The following is a 22614-nucleotide window of genomic DNA, read 5'->3' as shown; positions in this document are numbered from 1 at the left end:
TGAATGGCTGAAGAGGCTCGTGCAGTACGGGAAGAGGACAGGTACACACACACTGACACATCACCTGACACAACATGTTCATATTCAACTACTTTGAAGTGGAACAATTACATTCCTTCTATTTCCTGCTCTTTTATTTTTTACTGCTACTATTCCCCCCCCCCCCCCTCTCTCTCCCGTCCTCTCTTTCCCTCCCTCTCTCTCTCTCCTTCTCTCTCCCCATCCCTCTCCCCCAAACTTCGTCTTTTCCCCCCTCTCTCTCCCCCTCCTTCTCTCTTCCCTCTCCCTCTCTCTCCCCCCCTCCCTCTCTCTCCCCCTCCCTCTCCCCCCTCCCCCCCAGTCCCTCCCTCAGTGTCTCTGCTCCAGAAGACCCCCTCCTCTCCAGTCACCTGCCACGCTACAGGTTTCTACCCCAGAGAAGTTGTGATGTTCTGGAGGAGAGATGGACAGGAGGTGTATGAGGATGTGGAGTACGGAGAGGTTCTCCCCAACCTCGACGGAACCTTCCAGATGAGGACTCGACTCCTTGTGAAGCCTGAGGTTTGGGAGAAGAACCAGTATGACTGTGTGGTTCAGCTCTCTGGGATGGAGGACGACATCGTCATCAAACTGGAGCGCTCCATGATAAAGACCAACAGAGGTAAGAAGATACAACGTGATCATTCTCAGTGACTCAAAGTTCACAAAGTCCCTTCAGGAACTCTTACTGAGTGACAGAGAAAGTGGCTTGGTTGAGAGGAAACCAAACTGTGACCCTAAGTTCCAGTCTGACTGCTCTGTGTTGGTTACAGGTACCACTGCCCCCCCTGCCCCCCTCATCATTGGAGCTGTGGTCGGACTCCTCCTCCTCATCATCATCATCACTGTGTTCATCATGAAGAGGAAGAGCAAGAAAGGTGAGAAACACCTCCCCTTCATCATATCATCAATGGAGGTGTTGTTGTCAGTTTGTTAGCAGTGATGAAGTCGTCTGTATTGATGTGTTCTAGTGGAGTTGGTAGATGTAGATGTTTCACCAGGAATAGTGTTGTGATGTGAAGTCAGGGCTGTAGAAGTAGCGCCTCTAAGGAATCTAAAGAGAACACAGGCATGTTATCAGGTTCGATCCTGTCAGGAATACCAAATACACTAGAAATACAGGATGTAACATACTGTATGTAGTTAGTAACGTCTCATACATGTTGGTTAGTTAGTAAAGTGTCATACATGTTGGTTAGTTAGTAAAGTGTCATACGTATTGGTTAGTTAGTAAAGTGTCATACATGTTGGTTAGTTAGTAAAGTGTCATACATGTTGGTTAGTTGTAATATTCTACTAAACCAAACTATAAGAGTCAGTAATATCTTCATGTACAACTCTGTGTTTCAGGCTTCTCCCAAGCTAGCAGTAAGTATTCTACACCTTCATGTTGCATTTACAAATGTACACTGAACTGAATGACAATCATGTGTGGCTGTTCACCATGTAAACTGTAATATCTAATTTGTCTATATTTGGTTGTTGTTGTTGTGTTTTATACTGTGTGTGAATGTTAATCTCCTATGGTGCGTCTTGGCCAGGGCTCCCTTGAAAAAGAGATTCATATCTGAAAAGGGACCTGGATAAACAAAGCATGAATGAATACATGTAAATGTTGTTGACGTATAACATGGGACTGTTTCCATGTCAGAATGTAGTTCTGTATTCCTGGTTAGTTGAACTGGCCTTGTCTTGTTTCCTCGTAGCTTCTGACGATAGTTCCAACAACTCTGCACCCAAAGATGAGGTTTCTCTGCACTGATGAAACAGGTGAGATTCTAGTTGTGGAAACAGACTTCATCCATGCATATGACACTAGTCCTCTGTTGACTACTACTATGCTTGATTTATTATGCCTATGTCTTGTGCTGCAATGCAATGTCAGAACCGGAGGCTAAGAATTTTACTCTGTTACATTTGTGTAATGTGAAGTAACAAATGAACTTGAAACTTGACGCGAGACCTGATTTAGGGCCGACATGTTAGGCAGTTGAGACCCTAACCCTAGAGTAGGTGGGTCTCTCAAGTCTGGCCTCTTTGACCTCCAGAGGAACACGTAGGTCTAGGGGATGGTGAGTTGGACTGGTGATCAGAAGGTCATGAGTTTAAATCCCACCTGGGAACACCACCACTAGTGTGCCCTTGAGTAAGACCTGGGAACACCACCACTACTGTGTTCTTGAGTAAGACCTGGGAACACCACCACTAGTGTGTCCTTGAGTAAGACCTGGGAACACCACCACTAGTGTGCCCTTGAGTAAGGCACTTAGCCCTCAGTTACTCCAGGGAGACTGGAACCATGTTAATCTCTAATTGTCTGTTGTTTGGATAAAAGCGTCTGCTAAATGGTTAAAATGTAAAAATAAAAACAAAAACCTTACTTACTTACATCACTGAACTCAGTATTGACCGTGTATGTGTGTGTGTGTCCTCATAGGAGAGAAGCAGAGACCGGAGGAGGATATGAAGTAATCTCATCTGACGTAGATTAGATGCACCTCGACACAAAAACATGATTTTCTCAAACAGCACTGTATCTGATCATAACTCTTATTATTACTGCACTTGATTAGCAGATGGCAGAAATAATAATATAATAATAACTTTTATTTGTATATAGAATATAAATAAATATACAATAAATAATACATAATAAGAAGTAAAAATTAGTGTTGAATTCCAAAAAAAACTAATATATGCTGTTCACTCTTTCTAAAAAATGTACAACCTGAGTCACCAATTATTACCTTACAAAGACAAGAGATAGAGAGAGTAGCGTGTATAAATATTTGGGGGTTTTATTGGATGAAAATATTTATTTTAGTCCTCATGTAGATAACTTGGAATGTCAGATCTGAATTTGGTAAAACTGCATTCTGTTACAATGCTCCATCAATGTGGAATGTACATCAGAAAAAGTTGAAACTTAGCATGTTCATCCCACTCTCTGACTTTAAACTGTGTGTTACAGAGACTTTGAATCATACATGCAAATGTACTTATCTTTTATAGGCTGTATCTGCTCACTGTTTCTGTTGTTATTTTATGTTGTATATTTATATATTGCTTTTCTTGGCCAGGGCTCATTTGAAAAAGAGGCTACTGTCTCAATATACCCTATATATACCCAATATAATCCTTAAATAAAGGATTATTATTATTAATAATAATAATAATTATTATTATTATTAATAATAATAATAATTTTACAATAACAAAATACATATTATAATAATATAAGTAATCATAATAAATATAATAATAATGAATAATAATCATCATCATTGGTAATAATAATAATAATAATTACATTTAATAAATGTAATGTAATCTGACTGTCCTGTCAGAGGGAAACATTGATGATGTCACCAGGTGATGATGTCACCAGCTTTTAGCAGCTGCTCAGCCAGCCTCAGCTGCAGCAGTCTGGTCATGGAACAGTACAGCTGCTGACCCAGAGGTTTAACATTCACACTGCAGTCAGTCATTAGACGCTTTCCTCCAAAGACACTTACAGTAAGGACATTTGTCTCAGTCAGTGAATCAACTGTCCATCAGTCAGCACCAGTAAACCTTCCATAAGAACAAGTGCCATCAGCAGTCACAGTTCTAGAGAGCTCATCCAAAATCTCTTGCGGGGGTGAGATACTTCCTTCATATAAATCAATATCGGAAATCATTAAAGTTCGTGTTTCAAGCCAAGGTCGGAGCTGACGTCTTGAAATATTCGTACATGCAGCTACTACCTGTGATAATCTGACACCTTAATCCTGTGTGGTGGAGGATACTTATACAAGGTGCAGAGGTTTATTAATATTCATAATAATACATTAGATATAGCGCTTTTCTAGACACTCAAAGATGCTTTACAAACTGAAAAGATCAAGTAGTAAAATAAAGAGAAACAAAAAAATGAAATAAAACAAAGTATAGGGGTCTAATTCATTTTTTAGGTTACTAAATCTAAATATAAGTGTCATTGTGGGACAATCTACTCTGTATACTGCAAGTATATCTAGATTTCGTGCAGAGAAGCGGCGAAAAAAAGCAACGCCAGCGTCCTCTCTCGACCGGCATTTTTTGAAAAGTGAAAAGTCTTACGAGTATGATCAATGTAATGTTAGCTAGCTACCTCTAAACATGGATTTGGCTGGGCATACATTAATTAATTTGAGGTGGTAAACACAGTCTGGCTATCTTATCTGTCTGGTTAACTTCTCTGTGTAGTTGTGAGTTTCTCTCCAGAGCCAGAGACAGATGTCTGTACTATAGTGGAGCGTCTGAGAAGTGGTCCTCTCTCGACCGACACACTGATATGTTATATGAGGATAACTTAAACATATGTTTATATGTTGGCATATGTTCATCTCTCTGAGAGACATAACACTTTTATCTATATCTTTTTATTCATTGTCTATTATCTTGTTAAATGTTTATCTATTTATTTTCTCTATATATAGATATATTCTTGTCATTTTTATTTTCTTACTATTCTCCTCTAGCTGTATTTTCTTTAATGCTGTATGTAAAGCTTTTTGAATTGTCCCTGTTGTATGAAATGTGCAATTGCCTTGCCTGTGAGATTATCTGCACTCTGCTACATTGACAACCTGGATAAACCTGTTTTTCTAATCTATGTTGTTAAAATATTGACAGAAACATGATTGGTATCAAACTATTCTGGTCCAACAGATTGTGTCTGTGGCGGTGTTGCTGCAGGCTCCTCGGGGTCCAGTGATGCTCTGCTCTGTCATTGTCTAGTTCTGATACTCATGGTGTCAACACCATCATCTCCAGTCTTTACACTTTTATAGTCCTGTAGGAGAGGGTTATTCTAGTGGGTTTATAGTCCTGAGGGAGAGGGTTATTCTAGTGGGTTTATAGTCCTGAGGGAGAGGGTTATTCTAGTGGGTTTGTGTGATTCTATTGTGTCTGTATCAGTAGGGAGAGAAACTGTTCTTGGGAACTAAATTGTGTGTAAATCTGTACAATGGGTGGTTTAAAGGACATTTTAAATGAAAAATGTTTTTGGTAATATTACTCAAAATAAATGACAATACAATGTCCATTAAAACCATCACCTTCAACGTGTGTCTTCATCCTGAGAACAGCATCGATCAGACTATCATGTCACAGTCAGAAGTGTACATCATGATCACATGGTAATAAATAAACGTCCGTAGTATCAGTCCTGATAATGTCCTTGCTGGTTCAGATGGAGGTCAGTGTGTGTCACCATAACAACAGATCCAGGATCTCCACACACACACACACACACACACACACACACACTGCCAGCATCCCAATTATTCAAACCTGACACCAACTGTCTGTGTTCACTGTAGAATCCTTAGAGGCGCTACTTCTACAGCCCTGACTTCACATCACAACACTATCCTTGGTGAAACATCTCCATCTACCAACTCCACTAACACGACAGACTATTTTATCACTGCTAAGATTCTAGTTTTTTCAGAGGATTTTTTTTTCATGAGGATGGTTTAGCTCAAAGTGGAGCTGCAGCACCATCTGTTGGGCACTGCTGGTACTACCACCACTGTGTTGTGACATTGAACCGGTGTCGGTAGACGATGATACATGTCACAGGTGTATGCCGATTTTCCCATTTCAGCGTTTCAACTTTCCAAAGACAAACAGAGGGCACTTTATTATGTCATGCTCCTTTCCTGACATGGGACTCCTGAGCCAACAGGTAATCGACTTGTTGACTGTTGGCACTGATCAGCAGAAAGTCTTAACTAATAAATAATAATTTTGCCATTTAGCAGACGCTTTTATCCAAAGCGACTTACAATTACGAATTACAGGGACATTCCACCTGGGGTAACTGAGGGCTAAGTGCCTTACCCAAGGGCACACTAGTAGTGGTGTGGTTTCAGGCGGGATTTGAACTCACAACCTTCGGATCACAAGTCCAACTCACTACCACTAGACCACCACTACCCCAGTCTTCCTTCATATGAAAGGTGGCAAAAGAAGCGTTGCAGTATGTAATCACCAATGTAACTAGAGAGGTCAGGGTCCATGTCACTTTCATAGTGAAAACACACAAGAGACCAGACAGAGAGGGTAAAATGAAGCATAAAACCTTTATTGAACAGCTAAAGATATGTAAATAACATGGGGGGGGGCGGTGGGAAGAGACGCACTGAAAACAGTCCTAATATGAGAACAGTCCGGAGGCAGGAACAGGGCCACGGGGACATTTATCAGGTGATGGGGTGCTACTGTGACTCATCCTGCCTGGTGATTCCCATCCTGCCACCTGAGCCTCTCCTCATAGAAGGTTATGACCAGCTGAGGACAGCGAGTGTTTGCCTCACGGGCCGGAACCAGATCAGCCTCGTCTGAGCTCTTCCTGTAGAGCAGAGGGAGAAAAAGAATAGCTCAGGACTCATACTAATTATAGACCTTTAGTAGCAAGTTTGATAAACTTCCATCATGTCAGTCATGCTCTCATTTCCATGGCAACCCAAAGCTTACAAACTAGCAAGGACAGAAGCGTATTTATTTAAGACATTTCTGAAAATGTCTTCCAGGATCATTTCTGTCCCTAATAAAAAGGCAGATTCACATAAGTGTAAACAAAAGTTGGAAGTGCATTATGAAAAGTTCTGTGTCTAATGTTATCTATCTGACGTTACATGTTTTGTGCATGATAGTGGTGCATTTTAACATTTCATGTCGCATTTCCCCCCTTTGATGGCATATGACGCTATTGCACTTATTAAACTAAAACTGCGCTCCGTGTCTACTAACGTTATCTACCTAATGTTACATATTTTACGGCTGATTTGGGCATGATAGTCATGCATTTTGACATATTTCCATGTTGTATTTCCCCCCTTTGATGGCATATGACACCCGAATTTAACTAAAGCCACGAAGTTGTTGCACGGTTGTCCTATATCAGTGCAGACTGGCACGGTAGGAGCACAGTTGATAGCCTACAGAGCACTGTTATTCTGTCATGGTCTGATAATGAAGCATTGTTATTTGTTATTTGATGACTTGATTTGACGTGTTTGATCGATTGATAGTGTAAAACTTAAATTGTGAATGAATCACTAACAGCAATGTTTTTCTATGACACTACTGATGACCCATCAGGGTCTTGAAGGGTTGTCCCATTTAATTGGGAAAGATTTCAACCACGCCTTGTGGCTCTGTTCAAGCCTTGTGGCTTCTGTTCTTGTGGCTCTGTTCTGTTGTGGCTCTGTTCTGTTCTTGTGGCCTTGTGGCCTTGTGGCTCTGTTCAGAGGCCTTGGCTCCAAAGTGAGCAGCACTCCAAAACGAGCCGTAGGGAAGGGAATCGGGAATGGGCCTTAAAAGCCGTCCTAAAACCCCCCTAGCAGCCATAACTCTCCCCTGACCCCCATCTAAGACCCTTTTTCAAAAGTAATAATCAAATTGATTTACTTTTAATAGACATGCATTATCTATTGTACACATTCACACTCTTGTTCAATCTGAGGGCGTGATACAGGGTCAGTGGTCCTACTTGGGCCTTGACGTCACCCCGATGTACTCCAGCTCTGGGAGGTCAAGTAGCTCCTCCACTTCATCTTTAATCCCGACAGCAGGGCGGGTTGCAGCCTAAAACACACGTATCGCTCACCACATGCACCCTCACAGAAATAGCACATCTAACAATGATATGTTATATGAAGAAAGCTTGTATCTATTGTACGTATGTGTGTGTGTGTGTGTGTGTGTGTGTGCGGTGTGAGTATTGTTAGAATGGGGAAAGGGGAGCTCTTCACCTGGGGTGTGTCAGAGGTTTGGGTGCAGGGCTCTGGGGTTTGGTCCATGTCCATGTCCACTTCCATTCCTTCATCAAACACACCTTCTCCCAGATAGAGGGTCACAGGGTTGAACTGGTCACACAGCTGAAAGGAGAAATAAGAATATATCAGAATAAATGGATGAATGCAATGGATCATTGTTGTTGAATGGATATATACAGTATGTGTATGCAAGTGTGTGTGTGTGTATGTGTGTGTGCCTTACTGACCTCTGAGTTGACTGCAGGGGGACAGGAGATCCCGTGGCCCTGGCTCTGCAGGACACTGTGAATGTACACATCCTCCTCTGTGTTTGTGTCACACAGGAAGACCTGCAGAAAGTCTGTGTGATAGCTGTCCAGGGCTCCCACCAGGGGGCGCTCACAGCACAGCTTCTGGAAGGAGCTGGTGGCGTTCCAACTCCAACTGCCCTGGAACACCAAAACACTGGCTTTTAATATATTAATATAAGTAAGTAAAGTAAAGTAAAACTTTATTTATATGGCGCCTTTCGTACATGAATGCAACTCAAAGCGCTTTGAATGGGAGAGTGCTATCCTGAATGTAAATGTGGGTTATGGAAGTCAATGGGACTATGGGAACAGTACAGTGTTAAAAGCTTGGGGAGATTGGTGGTCAATAAGAGTGATATGAGATTGTGTGGAGCCTTACACCCATTGGCTTGATTCCAGTGAGCGATGAGGGGACTGCTTGTGCCGGGAGCTCAGAGTAACAAGACCTTGGGGTGAGAAACCAGAGAGATGGAGGGAGACGACAGCAACACAGACAAGGAGGTCTAAACACTTGTCATCAAAATGACCGTCACATTTACGCAACATTGACTTCACACTACAGTATGTGGCGAGAAGCAGTCTCCCACACTATGGTGTCGACCCAAACCATACGGACACAGTACGACATTGTTACGGGTCAGACTGCTTTCTTGTCACATACAGCTTCTCAACATCAGCTTTATTTTAGAGAGCCAAGCTACAATGAAACACAGAGTGAACACCTACACACAGAGCTGCCAAGTCTCACGCTTTGGTCGTGAGACACACGCATTCAGGACTGACGCCGTAAGCCTTGTCTGTGAAACCGGCCCATTGACTTTCATTGATGCATACTGTCTGAACTGGACCAGAAGAACCCTACTTGTCTACATTGCTGTCTGTCTGTCTGAACTGGACCAGAAGAAGCCTACTTGTCTACATTGCTGTCTGTCTGTCTGAACTGGACCAGAAGAAGCCTACTTGAGGAACTTGAGGCGGGTCCTGTCCACAGTGGTGAGGTCCCCATAGTCCACGTAGTAGACCTCCACCTGGGTCTGGCTGAGGATGCGGTGGACGACAACGCGGTAGAACCACATGTCTCTGGGATCCACGCAGCACACCTGGCCCTGACGCACGAAGCCTGAGGGAAGGGCGTAGCGCTCCGCCACCTCAGGACAGGTGTAGCAGCTCCTAGGAGGAAGACATGGTCCCACAAACTCTGACAGCATTGGGCTACTTTACACCTCTATCCAAAGTGACTTCAAACAAATACATTTAAGTGAATCATCTATCCATCAGTCATTGAAAGAAAAAATCATCTATGCTAAGATCTATGCTAGGCCATTGGCAGTCGCAATGCTAGAAGAAGGAATAATTATTATTATTTATTTTTTTATTCTATTCATGGTTCTATTTAACCAGTGAAGATGCAGTACTCTGATCTAACCATAGGGTTACGTTCCAGCTACTATGTCATTCATGTGGTTACCTGAGATATTAGACCTGATAAGAGATCTGATCATCTGATGCATGACTACAACCAAGGCAACCATTCATTTCCTGTTCATGTTTCCTTCCCGGTCTGAGCGGCACCGTCTCCTCACCTCATCTTCATCATCATGTCCACCAGGGCGCGGGCCTCCTGGGTCTCATTGAAGCGGATGTAAAAGTTGCTGGGTGACTCCACATGCTCCACCAGCACAGATATCAGCCCCCGGGGGCCCCTGCGCGTGGGAGCCCTCAAGCGCTGACCCCGCAGGGCGTCCAGAGGAACCACCTTCCCAGGACTGGACCGGACCTGGACACACACACACACACTTGTGTTTTTACTTGTGTCACCACAAAGAGGCTTTGAGGACTGAATGAAGGTTCTCTAAGATTTACAATCTCTAAAGAAGATGTACAGGTGATCAGACATACAGGTGATCAGACATACAAGTGATCAGACAGACAGGTGATCAGACATACAGGTGATCACAGACATACAGGTGATCAGACATACAGGTGATCAGACATACAAGTGATCAGACAGACAGGTGATCAGACAGACAGGTGATCAGACAGACAGGTGATCAGACAGACAGGTGATCAGACAGACAGGTGATCAGACAGACAGGTGATCAGACATACAGGTGATCAGACAGACAGGTGATCAGACAGACAGGTGATCACATCTATTCTTGTGAATGCATTTTGGTTTCAGCCTCAATTGTCTATGAATTTGTCCAGCTTCTGCAGGGGGCATAGAAGCTATGGATTACACCTTGAACAAAAGGGCAAGTAGGACATACCAGCTGCCCATGTCTTCTTAGACCTGAGTCAGACATACCAGCTGCCCATGTCTTCTTAGACCAGAAGAAGTCCATCTTAGAGTCAGATGGGTCTCTTCTCTCACCTGTTGGAAGGTCTTGGTGGTGAAGCGGAGGTCTGTCTCTGACTTCAAGTCTGTGTCATTGGAGGCAGAGTCCTCCTCCTCCTCGCCCTCCTCCTCGCCCTCCTCCTCCTCCTCCTCCTCCTCTCTCCGGCCCTCCCAGGGCGACGCCCCACAGCTGAGATGGCAGCCTTGGCTGGAGGGGTTCAGACCTTCACCCTGCTCAGCATCTGTGGGGCTGTCGGCCTCTACAGCCCCTGGCCAAAAACATCAGGGTGCTGCGTTTCTACAAGACCATGAGCTAGAAGATACAGTACTCAGTTCTGCTATAAGATACAGTCCTCAGTTCTGCTATAAGATACAGTACTCAGTTCTGCTATAAGATACAGTACTCAGTTCTGCTATAAGATACAGTACTCAGTTCAGCTATAAGATACAGTACTAAGTTCTGCTATAAGATACAGTACTCAGTTCTGCTATAAGATACAGTACTCAGTTCTGCTATAAGATACAGTACTCAGTTCTGCTATAAGATACAGTACTCAGTTCTGCCCCTATCTTCACATGACCCTTCCCCCCGATGGGACACATGGCTCTCAAGAATGTGGGAATGCAGTGGGATTAGCTGAACAGAATCGATAGGATGCATTTTACTTTTTAACTATTTAGCAGACGCTTTTATCCAAAGCGACTTACAATTACAGATTATAGAGACACAGTAAATTAGGGCTAAGTGCCTTACTCAAGGGCCTACTAGTGGTGGTGTTCCCAGGTCTTACTCAAGGGCCTACTAGTGGTGGTGTTCCCAGGTGGGATTTGAACTCATGACCTTCTGATCACCAATCCAACTCACCATCCACTAAAACACCACACCCTCATGGCCATGTATAGTTAACGGTAGAAAACAGGGACACTGAATGAGCAGTATGGACACAAGTGCTAAACAATTGCAATATTGATGATGTATTCCTGCTTTCACATCAGGTGCTTGAAACGGATACATTGAGAGATGTTTTAAGAAATGTGAAGAAAAACCAATGTTGAACAGAAAACATACCATCTTATCTGTCTACACAGATATATCTGCACTATACTACACTATACTATATACATACTATACTATATATATACTATACTACACTATACTATATCCACTGCAGCATCAACCCACCTGTGTCTCCTACCGGCCTCACAGCTGTGTCTGTTGAGGGATTCTGCTGTGGTGGAGGTGGCTTTATCTGTCCCGTTCTCCCTGGTGTCGTCACCCGTGGCGCCATCGACACCCCGACCTGCCCCGCCAGCGGCCCCATGGCAGGCGCCACCTTTAGGGCCAGCAGGGAGCCCGTCTGGCTCTGCTTGATCGCCACCAGGTCAGCTGCCGCCGCCAGCATCTCTGTGACGGAGTAGAAGCCGTAGTCGGTGACGCGCAGCGAGCGGCCGAAGCGTCGGGCGAAGCCAGCCTCCAGCTCTGACAGGCCAACGGGCCCCTGGGTGAGCAGCTGGCCGAGCTGGGCCCGGAGCTGAGCAGGCAGGGCCGGGGGCGCGGGGGCCCGCCGGGGCGGCGCCATGGAGGACGGCTTTCTGTAGCGCTTTCTGAGGTTGCGCTGCCTGGCCACCAGCTCCCCCATGCCTCTGGTGCTGTCGTCCACAACCGCTGCAGAGGGAACAAGGGATGGGAGGAAAAAGAGAAGCAAAGGGATTGGATGGAATGAAGTCATTGTTTTTCATTTCATACATGTGCTCTGTGCAGGTCAAAGTATAAGACTGGGCTTACCTTTCAACACCAAGCTGCCGTCTCTCAAATACCTCACGTTCACCACGTCAGGCATCGCCATCATCATGTCCAGCACATTGCTGAAGCCCAGGGCCTTCAGAGGCAGAGGGTGGCCCATCATGTTGATGTAGTCCTGTTTCAGTTGGTCCAGGGACAGGCCTAGCTTGCTTGATATGAGCAGGGAGCGCACCTCCTTCTTCAGCCCCGAGACCTTCTGGTCTTGGGTCATCCTGCCTGTCAACTGTCAGACCAAGGAGAGATGAGGAGAACAGATACTTTAGTACAAACCTAACAACATTTCAAAATGTTATAGTGACAATCAAATTAAACCCATGTTTCTTAGGCTGCTAGTAGTTACTCACGACCTGTTCTTTTCTTTTTTTAAGGTATTATTTTTTAAGTCCAACCAAGTCAACTCGAATCTGCAAAGCAATTTAGAGAAGAAAGTTAACCATCCATTTTGTTGGCCAATAGTGTCTTCTATGTGTAACCTTAATGGTTAGATGGGTGACAACGCCATTCTCTTTAAAGGGGAGAAACCCTCCAACTGGTGTACACTCCAAATACACACTAACTAGTTCCCACACAGAGTTTCCAATGAAGGAAGAGGGTACACAGAGGCTTCTGTAAATCACAAATGTTCTTTATTTTTATACCAATTTCAAAGGCATATAAAATGAGCCAAATTAATGTGATTAAAGGTAGGACAAAGATGCCACTGTAATATTGTGTCATGCGCAGAATATGGGCACAGAGTGCCAAGCAATACACACCACTATCACACGTCACTGTACATACTTTGTGTTTTGTCCCCCGCCCCCACCTGTGGTGTATGTCCCCACCTGTCCTACCCGCTGTACATACCTTATGTTTTGTTGTATTGTTCTTCCCATGATGGATATATGTTTATCTTGTAGATAGTACTAGTTATTTGTCTGTATTATCTTGTAGATAGTACTAGTTTTTTTTGTCTGTCTTACATGTAACGATGAATTGAGAATCAAGGACCCCAATTGAAATAAGCCAGTGGCTTTCTTGGGTTTTTATCCTGTTAGTTGACCTTGTATGTAATATGTAATTTCATGTACCTACTTCTGCAAATCTTCTAATAAAGTTTTCAATCAATCAATCAATCAAAGGTCAACCAAAACACATCTAACAAATATAAATCATCACAGCAATGGTAAAAGTGCACAAAATCACAACACTACAATCAAAGTGGACCATAAACAAAAGACTGCTTCAGTGGCACGTTATCACAGGGCTCAATTTCTCCTATCTGAGGCACAGAGTTACAGCTCAAGTATAAACATTATAAAATAACAACAGGCTAAAACTATGGAGGAAAAACAGTGGCTGTGCAGCCTAGGATACAAAGTGCAAAGTGGTGATTAGGCCTTCCTAAACCCTCATCCCATACAATACAGAAATAAGCAAACATTCACCAAACACATTACAATACTCCTCACCTCACAACCACTTCCAAACTCGGCTCTCCACACATGTGCTCGACGGGAACAAACGTGAGTTCTGAAGTCTCCCGGGACTTCCCTTATAGGCTGGCTCTGAACCCCTAGGTCCTAGTGTCCCACAGGTTACATGGATGCAAAGCAACTTACTCACTACTTGAATAACAGTTCAGCCAAGTCGATTCACGAGAGAGAAGTCAAATAAAGACACGTATTGGCAGTGGTTTTTAAGTCGCTGTTCTCACACTTCAGCGAGTAACCTTATAACCGTAACCCTAACTAACCTAGGTTAACTAACCCTAACCAACCTAACCTAGGTTAACTAACCCTAACCAACCTAACCTAGGTTAACTAACCCTAACCCAGCATTGACATTGACTTCATAGCTAGCTAGCTAGTTAGCGACCATGGTACATCTGTCTTATCAACATTGTTGCACGACAGTTGCAGCTTGCAGAATATAATATAATAATATAATCTTTACCAGCCTCTATTCAGACACGGTTGTCCATGAGGGTTTGTGCACGTTCAAATAAGATTTTTGAAATGTGATGAAACAGTCCTCAGTCTTGAATCAGCAACGTGTTAACGAGACAGACAGCTGACGTCATTATCACACTGACTTCAGTCATGACAGAATAACTATACTTATTATAACTATATATATATATATATATATATATATATTAACTACTATAACTTTGACTATAACTACTATTCTCTTTTCTGAGTCCACCAGGCAAGCAGTGCTGCTGGAACTGACAGTCCCGTGGGAAGACCGCTTGGAAGAAGCCTTTGAGAGGAAGCTCTCCAAGTACGCGGGACTGGTCAGTGACTGCCAGCAGGCTGGGTGGAGAGCGAGGTGTTTCCCAGTAGAGGTTGGTTGCAGAGGATTTGCAGCCCGTTCCTTGGCCAGAGCCTTCAGCAGTTTGGGCATCGATGGAGAGAGAAAGAGGAGAGCCATCCGCAGTTCCACCAATGCGGCAGAGAGAGCCTCTAGATGGCTGTGGCTCAAAAGAGGAGAGCCATGGAGTCATGGTAGCTAGTTAGCCATCTGGACACAAGCTGGGGTCTGATCAGCCCCGGCTGGGTCACCTGGAGGAGGGTGTATGATGTTGAAAGACCCGAAACGCCCGATGATTCCAGGAACATCACTGAAGATGTGTCCAGAGGCATCAGTAGATGTATGTACACAGCGAACCCCCTGAGTCATCAGTGACAGCCAGGAAAGACTGGATGACAACCATGAAGAGTGTGGTGACTACTGGAGAGTCAGTGACAGCTCGGAGAGACGGCGACCGGGGGCAGAACGGGCTGGCAACCCAATCTGTGTCCTCTGAGAGGAGGACCCTAACAAAGCTACGATGAACTTAATGGAAAAATACCCCCAGGGGTGCCCGAGAGGGGGGGAGGATGAGCACCCCAGTCGGACGGACACAACGGTAACAGACTTAGGCAATGGACAAACGACTATGAGCAAGCAGTGTACATGCGGTAAAATCTGCAAGAACATCCATGGCTTAACCTCTTCTTATCCACCTAATTTTTCTGGTTTTCTGCTCGAAATGACATGCCCACAGTGAATATAGAATATCTCCACAATCACAAGGGCCTTCATAATGATATTGTTATCAAATGAAAGCTAACACCTGTGGGGTGGCTGTAGAAGTGTCAGAATCAAAATCTATGTTACTGTGTCAGAGCAAATAGAGCTAGAACATTATAAAACATCTCAAATTCAGTCTCCGCCTAAAAAAACAACAGCTTTTACAGTGAATATCACCTTGGAAACCTGATAACCAAGCCCAAATCATCTAGGAATCAGTACTCCAGGGTCTTATAAGTACTTGTGCCAAAGTTGATGCTAGTAATGTGAGCAAATGCAACTTTGTACCTGTTTTAGTACAGGTATGTTTAGGCGGACACCTATATGTTTAGGCCATTTGGAGATATGTTGGCACCATCTTTGACCTTTGACCTTTCTCATCTATCAGATTTTTTTTAATTTTTTTAATTTTTTGGGGTTGGCCGACCAATGGTATGGAAATTTGGCGTTGAAACCGGACATGACACATTCTCCAGTTGGAGAAAACTGGATGTGACTTAGGCCGTGTTTACCGTCTCGGGAAAAAAAATGTGGCATCGTATAGCATGCAAAATTGTGAAAAAAATGTGATATCGATGAAGAGAATTGATCGAGGTAAACTCTTTATATCACTTCGGATGCCCAAAGATCCACAGAGCGAGGATGAAATGCCCGTTAGGAGTAGAAGCAACACAACGCACAGGTGTTCAACCTGGTGAGACGCAGGAGGTGCCAGGCCCGGAGTCACCCCATAGTGCCCAGAACCTCCAAGTGTTGCAGTCTAACCCCTCGAGCATCAAGTCCGACCGGAGGCGGATCAAATGGCCAGCAGCTAGCATGACTTCACTGTGGAAGCAGTTCGATGACGATGTCGACCAGATTCTGGAGGTAACGGTGAAGGGCGAGGCTGACAGGAAGCTACAGGCGATGACAACAATCATTGTCAGCATTGCAGCTGAACGGTTCGGCGTGGAGGAGAAGAAAAGCTCCGGAACATCTTACGTAAAGAACCAAAGAGCTGCAAAGATCCATAACATCAGGCAGGAGATGAAAGCGCTGAAGTCCCAGTACAAGGTGGCAGGAGAGGAGGAACGCACTGGCCTGGCCCAGCTAATGTGCATCCTACGGAAAAACATCAGGATTCTCCGCCGGGCTGAGTGGCATCGGAGGCGGCGGCGTGAGAGGGCACGTAAACGTGCTGCATTCATAGCCAACCCCTTCAAGTTCATGAAGGATTTGCTCGGGCAGAAGCGCAGTGGCAAACTGGCCTCCTCGCAGGAAGAGATAGACCATCATCTGAAGCAGACGTACAGCGATCCCGCAAGAGAGCAGGAGTTGGGAGAGTGCAACATCCTCATAGACCCCCCTGAACCGGAAGAGCAATTCGACATGTCGGAGCTGCAGCTGAAGGAAGTCAGGGAGGTTGTCCGCAAAGCAAGGGCAAGCTCTGCTCCAGGACCGAGTGGCACTTCATACAAAGTGTACAAGAACTGTCCCAAACTCCTGCTGCGTCTGTGGAAAATCCTGCGAGTCTTCTGGAGAAGGGGGAGGATACCTGAACAATGGAGAGTGGCTGAAGGGGTTTGGATCCCGAAGGAGGAACACTCCATTCAGCTAGACCAGTTCCGCATCATCTCCCTGCTGTGTGTTGAGGCAAAGGTTTTCTTCAGCACTGTTTCCAGACGGCTGTGTACCTACCTGGCAAAGAACACCTACATCGATACATCCGTCCAGAAGGGCGGTGTGTCAGGAATGCCAGGTTGTCTGGAGCATACCGGCGTGGTGACACAGCTCATTCGGGAGGCCCGAGAGAACAAAGGCAACCTGTCAGTGTTGTGGCTTGACCTGGCAAATGCATTCGGCTCCATTCCACACAAGCTGGTTCAGTTCACCTTGACGAAGCATCATGTCCCCAGCAGGTGCAGAGACCTCATCGCTGATTACTACAGCAATTTCAGGATGAGGGTCTCTTCAGGAGCAATAACATCCAGTTGGCACAAGGTGGAGATCGGTATCATCACAGGGTGCACTATCTCTGTGACACTGTTCTCTGTTACGTTTAGCTAAAGGTTCTGTATGTATACAATAGTGTCGGATCCAGGTGCGGTGTAAGTAAAGAATGAGACGGAGATATAATAAAATAAAGATTCTCTTTACTGAGACGTATGGTTCGGAGGTACAAACATAAACTTTTAGACGGAACAACAAAAGGGGAGCAGTAGGGCTCAGCACGTAGGCAAAAATAACTAAGGCACTGCGGTCAATAATAAAGTGCACGGAAACTAAAGTTTGAGCAAAGGGCTCCAAAGGAGGTACAAGGTTGCAAACCAACAAACAAAGTCAAAGCTCAATTACGTTCCGGGTAACGGATACGTGAAGTGGTAATACGTACACAGGATACTGAAGCATTCCAAACGGGGTAACACAAGTGATCGACTGACAAGGGAACAAGGAAATGGGACACACCTATATACACAGACACACACTCACAGGTGACAACAATCATCAGATAATTAGTCCAGGGCTGGAGCACTGTCGCTCTTCGACCAGTAGAGGCGATGGGGAGTCCTCTTCGCTGACCCCCCTTGTAACAGTTCTCCCTAGCCATGAACATGCTCACCAAGTCTGCTGAGCCAGAGTGCAGAGGGCCCCGAACGAATTCCGGACAATGGCAACCACCCATCAGGGCATTCATGGATGACCTCACAGTCACGACAGAATCAGTCCCAGGCTGCCGGTGGATTCTGAAGGGACTCGAAAAGCTAGTGGGGTGGGCCCGGATGCGTTTCAAACCCGCCAAATCAAGATCTATGGTGCTGAGGAAAGGGAAAGTGGAGGACAAGTTCCGGTTTACCATCACAGGCACAGCCATCCCAACTATCACAGAGAAGTCAGTCAAGAGCTTGGGCAAGGTTTTTGACCTCTCTGAGGGACACAATATCCATCAAGTCAACCTGCACTGAGTTGGATGGCTGGCTGAAATCCGTGGACAAGTCAGGCCTACCCGGGAAGTTTAAAGCCTGGGTTTACCAACATGGCATTCTTCCCAGGATCCTGTGGCCCCTCCTTGTCTATGCGGTCCCTATCTCAACAGTGGAGACCTTAGAGAGGAGGGTCAGCAACCACCTCCGGAGATGGCTTGGATTACCAAGGAGTTTGAGCAGCACCGCACTCTATGGGAACACCAACAAACTGCAACTGCCCTTCAAATCCTTGGAGGAGGAATTCAAGGTGACAAGAGCCAGAGAAGTGGTTCAGTACAGGGACTCAAGTGATCCGAAGGTGGCTAATGCAGGGATCCAAGTGAGGACTGGCAGGAAGTGGAGGGCAGAGGAAGCTGTTCAAGAGGCAGAGGCGAGGCTGCGTCACAGGAGCTTGGTGGGAGTGGTCACACGAGGTCGAGCTGGGCTTGGATCCTTTCAAACTCCCCAAATGAACACCAGGGGGAAGGAAAAGCGCCGCCTTGTTCAGGAGGAGGTGAGAGCAGCAGTGGAGGAGACAAGAACCTGCAAGGCAGTGGGAATGAAGCAACAGGGAGCTTGGACGAGATGGGAGAATGCGATTGAGAGGAAGGTGACCTGGGCTGAGCTTTGGAAAGCCGAGCCTCACCGCATCAAATTCCTCATCCAGGCAGTCTATGATGTGCTTCCAAGCCCGTCATATCTGCACACATGGGGCATAGCAGAGACACCAGCATGCCAACTGTGTTCCAAGCGAGGAACCCTGGAACACATCCTCAGCTGCTGTACAAGGGCCCTTGGAGATGGACGGTACAGGTGGAGGCATGACCAAGTCCTGAAGACCATTGCTGAAGCCATCAGTGCAGGACTTGTGTGGGCAAAGCAGCTCCGACCCTCCAAGAAAACCATCGCCTTTGTCAGAGCTGGGGAGCAGCCAACCCCTGCCAGGAAAACATCTGCAGGCATCTTGACCTCTGCAAGAGACTGGCAGCTGTTGGTTGACCTTGAACATCAGCTGAAGTTCCCCAGCCACATTGCAGTCACCACCCTGCGACCAGACATTGTTCTCTTTTCTGAGTCCACCAGGCAAGCAGTGCTGCTGGAACTGACAGTCCCGTGGGAAGACCGTTTGGAAGAAGCCTTTGAGAGGAAGCTCTCCAAGTACGCGGGACTGGTCAGTGACTGCCAGCAGGCTGGGTGGAGAGCGAGGTGTTTCCCAGTAGAGGTTGGTTGCAGAGGATTTGCAGCCCGTTCCTTGGCCAGAGCCTTCAGCAGTTTGGGCATCGATGGAGAGAGAAAGAGGAGAGCCATCCGCAGTACCACCAATGCGGCAGAGAGAGCCTCTAGATGGCTGTGGCTCAAAAGAGGAGAGCCATGGAGTCATGGTAGCTAGTTAGCCATCTGGACACAAGCTGGGGTCTGATCAGCCCCGGCTGGGTCACCTGGAGGAGGGTGTATGATGTTGAAAGACCCGAAACGCCCGATGATTCCAGGAACATCACTAAAGATGTGTCCAGAGGCATCAGTAGATGTATGTACACAGTGAGAATCACCTAAAAGGTTGCATCTGAAGGATATTAGATATTACTTACTAAAGGAAGGTCCTGAAGAAACTTTGTGGGCAAGCCTTATTTTGGTAGTTAGAGGGGAGATGGATAGATTCATAGATAGATAGAGTGCTTAATGTTTAAAGAGCCTCAATAGTATCAAAAATATGTTTAGAAGTGGGGTCAGTCAGTAGTACACATTTTAAAGTTGGATTGAGATTTCACCCTCCATGCATTGACCGATGAATGATCAGCACTAGCAGTAGCGCCCTCTGGTGGTATTCAGCTGTAAATGTAGGAGTATGTTCTATTCAAGTGGTGTCAATGAAGCACACTGGTAATGTCCATGATTAAATCCAACTGGGAAATAAGAAAAGGAGGTCTTGAAGGGGTTACACAGCCCTGACAGCTGACACCCTCCTCCTGAAGAGGGCTGCTAAAGACACACAGAGAGAAAGAGAGAGATTAAGAGATTAACTATATATAAACCCCTCAAAAAAAGTTCGGAAATGCTTTTTTGGTTGATTATTCCTCCCCTTTAATAATACCAATTGGTATTGTATTTTATATCGTTGGAAAGCCTGATTGGTCACCTTTACAATGAGGTACAACTTGTAAGGATCATACATTCATGGAATGAGTAACACAGCTAAACGTGTGGGTAGCGGCCCAAAACAATTTGCCAACCGATCAACAACCATGACGTGCGCCGACACCCACCATCGTTTGTTCGGGAGGGGGAAAACTGAGGACAAGAATTTCAAGTCCTGATCTGGGCCCACTGAATGCAGCCAGGGACTGGCAGATGCGAGTCGACTTGGAGCGGAGGCTTATTTTCCCCCCGGAGATCGCAACGACCACCCTGCGACCAGACCTCGTCCTATGGTCTAAAAACTGCCAGCTCGTCTACATCATTGAGCTGACAGTGCCCTGGGAGGACATCATTGAGCTGACAGTGCCCTGGGAGGACATCATTGAGCTGACAGTGCCCTGGGAGGATGGAATTGAAGAAGCATATGAACGTAAGAAGCTGCGGTACTCCAACTTAGCAGCTGAGGCAGAGGACAGGCTGGAAGGTAAAGGTGCGCCCGGTGGAGGTGGGGTGTAGGGGCTTTGTAGCCAGCACATCAGCAAAGCTCCTTAGGGAGGTTGGAGTCAGGGGACAAGTTCACAGACAGGCCATCAAAGAGCTGGCCAACACCGCCGAGAGGACGAGCCATTGGCTGTGGCTGAAGAGGAGTGACGCCATCTGGGCTGCTAAGGCAAACACCTAACCACGGGACACACACCCAGGCTCTCAGCAGCCTCACCCTCACAGAGCATGAAGTGAGACGCGTGCTGAAGGCGGTGGACCCCAGAAAAGCCTCAGGGCCGGATGGCGTCCTGGGACGGGTGCTGAGGGACTGTGCCGACCAGCTGGCCGGGGTTTTCACCAACATCTTCAACCAGTCCCTGTCCCAGGCCACCATCCCACCCTGCCTGAAAACCTCAACTATCATCCCAGTCCCGAAGAAAAGCACGGTGAGCTGCCTAAACGACTACCGCCCGGTGGCACTCACACCAATCATCATGAAGTGCTTCGAGAAACTAGTCCGGGCCCACATAGTCACACGCCTCCCGCCCAACCTGGATCCATACCAGTTCGCCTACAGAGCCCACAGGTCCACAGAGGACGCCATCGCGACGACTCTCCACTCCACTCTATCCCACCTGGAGAGGGGGAACAGCTACGCAAGACTGGTCTTTGTGGACTTCAGCTCTGCCTTCAACACCATCCTTCCAGACAGGCTAGTGACCAAACTACTAGACCTGGGACTATCACACTCTATCTGTGCATGGATCAAGGACTTCCTGTCTGACCGCCCCCAGAGGGTGCGGGTGGGCTCCCACACCTCCACAGCCCTCAGACTCAGCACTGGGTCCCCCCAGGGCTGCGTGCTAAGCCCCATCCTCTACAACCTCTACACCTACGACTTCACCCCCGTCCACCCCAGCAACTCCATCGTAAAGTTTGCAGACGACACCACCGTGGTGGGCTGCATCTCGGGGGGGGGGACGAGGCGGCGTACAGGGATGAGGTGGAGCAGCTGGGCAAGCTGTGCAAGGTTAACAACCTGCTGCTGAACCAGTCAAAGACCCAGGAAATCATCGTGGACTTCAGGAGGAAAAAATCTGAGGTCCAGCCCCTGCTCGTCGATGGAGGGAGCGTGGAGAGAGTCTCAACCCTCCGATTCCTGGGGGTGCACATACAGGATGACCTGTCCTGGAAGACCAACACAGCAGCCATCATCAAGAAGGCACAACAGCGGCTCTACTTCCTGAGAGTCCTCAGGAAATACCACCTCAGACAGGAGCTGCTTGTGACCTTCTACCGCTGCACAGTGGAGAGCATCCTCACCTACTGCATCTGCGTGTGGTTCTCCAGCTGCACAGCCGCAGAGAGGAAAGCGCTACAGAGAGTCGTGAGATCACCCCAGAAGATCACCGGCGCCCCCCTCCCCTCTCTGGAAGAGCTGTACAACACACGCTGCCTCAGGAAGGCCTCCAAGATCTCCAGAGACCCATCCCACCCTGGGAACGAACACTTTGTTCGGCTGCCCTCGGACAGGCGGTTCAGGACCATGTTCGCAGGGACAAATAGACTGAAGCTCAGCTTCTACCCCAGGGCCATTCAGGCCCTGAACACAGCAAAGACCTAGGTTCTAGGCCCTGGACAATCTAGAACAATTTGATGGCAGCTACTAGATTGTAATCAAGTGCAATACTGAAACACAACTGTGAACATTTCAAACCTGCAAACTGCGACACTTTAA

At 46.4% G+C, this 22614-nt stretch overlaps 1 protein-coding gene across 1 annotated transcript; it reads right to left on the bottom strand.

Annotated features, from left to right (window-relative positions):
- Positions 1 to 7536: 7536 nt before the first annotated feature.
- LOC308162642 (tudor domain-containing protein 5-like) lies at positions 7537 to 12469 on the bottom strand (the record flags this gene model as incomplete). The annotated part of the gene is made up of 8 exons (XM_080536786.1): positions 7537 to 7635; positions 7803 to 7928; positions 8054 to 8254; positions 8496 to 8562; positions 9077 to 9286; positions 9700 to 9893; positions 11732 to 12120; positions 12241 to 12469. 8 exons carry the CDS (start codon positions 12467 to 12469, stop codon positions 7537 to 7539), a joined length of 1515 nt encoding a protein of 504 aa, XP_080392912.1.
- Between the last annotated feature and the right edge of the window lie 10145 nt (positions 12470 to 22614).

Source organism: Nansenia antarctica (genome assembly GCF_963989245.1).
Source record: "Nansenia antarctica genome assembly, chromosome: 7".
NCBI classification, from domain to species: domain Eukaryota; kingdom Metazoa; phylum Chordata; class Actinopteri; order Argentiniformes; family Microstomatidae; genus Nansenia; species Nansenia antarctica.
This window is presented reverse-complemented; position numbering and strand designations above follow the sequence as displayed.